The sequence below is a fragment of the Ceratina calcarata genome, unplaced genomic scaffold, assembly GCF_001652005.2.
Source record: "Ceratina calcarata isolate Rehan_Ccalc_2016 unplaced genomic scaffold, ASM165200v1 scaffold424.2, whole genome shotgun sequence".
NCBI lineage: Eukaryota > Metazoa > Arthropoda > Insecta > Hymenoptera > Apidae > Ceratina > Ceratina calcarata.
This window is the reverse complement of record NW_017166059.1, coordinates 9,118-9,400: the sequence shown is the minus strand read 5'-3', so window position 1 is coordinate 9,400 and position 283 is coordinate 9,118. Positions and strand designations below refer to the sequence as shown.

General features: G+C 26.9%; 1 protein-coding gene across 2 annotated transcripts in view; it reads right to left on the bottom strand.

Moving 5' to 3' along the window:
* Positions 1–105: 105 nt before the first annotated feature.
* LOC108626652 (annexin B9) overlaps positions 106–283 on the bottom strand; it is a 6,541-nt gene continuing 6,363 nt past the window's right edge. For both annotated transcript variants that reach the window (XM_018027453.2, XM_018027451.2), the window contains exon 7: positions 106–161. In XM_018027453.2, coding sequence (XP_017882942.1) covers positions 111–161 — 51 coding nt within the window. In that variant the 3' untranslated portion in view covers positions 106–110. The remainder of the gene's footprint in view (positions 162–283) is intronic.

Sequence of the window (283 nt, the reverse complement as noted above, 5' to 3'; positions counted from 1 at the left end):
TGAAAATACTCATTACGATTTCTATTCTTTTATAAATAATGTATAACTATGATATATGTATTTTAATAAATATTATTCATTATTATTGGTTGCGTCGGTTTTTTCGATATTCAATTCAAAATAGCGATCAGAAGCCGCTTAAAATCTTCGCCGCAGTCGCTCTGCAAAAGCAATTTGTTAATTAACAGGTAAAACGCAAGAAATAGTGATTATGTGAATGTTTATTAATTATGCGAGGAATTAATAATAATTAGCCATGCTTGTTAACAATAATTAATACAAT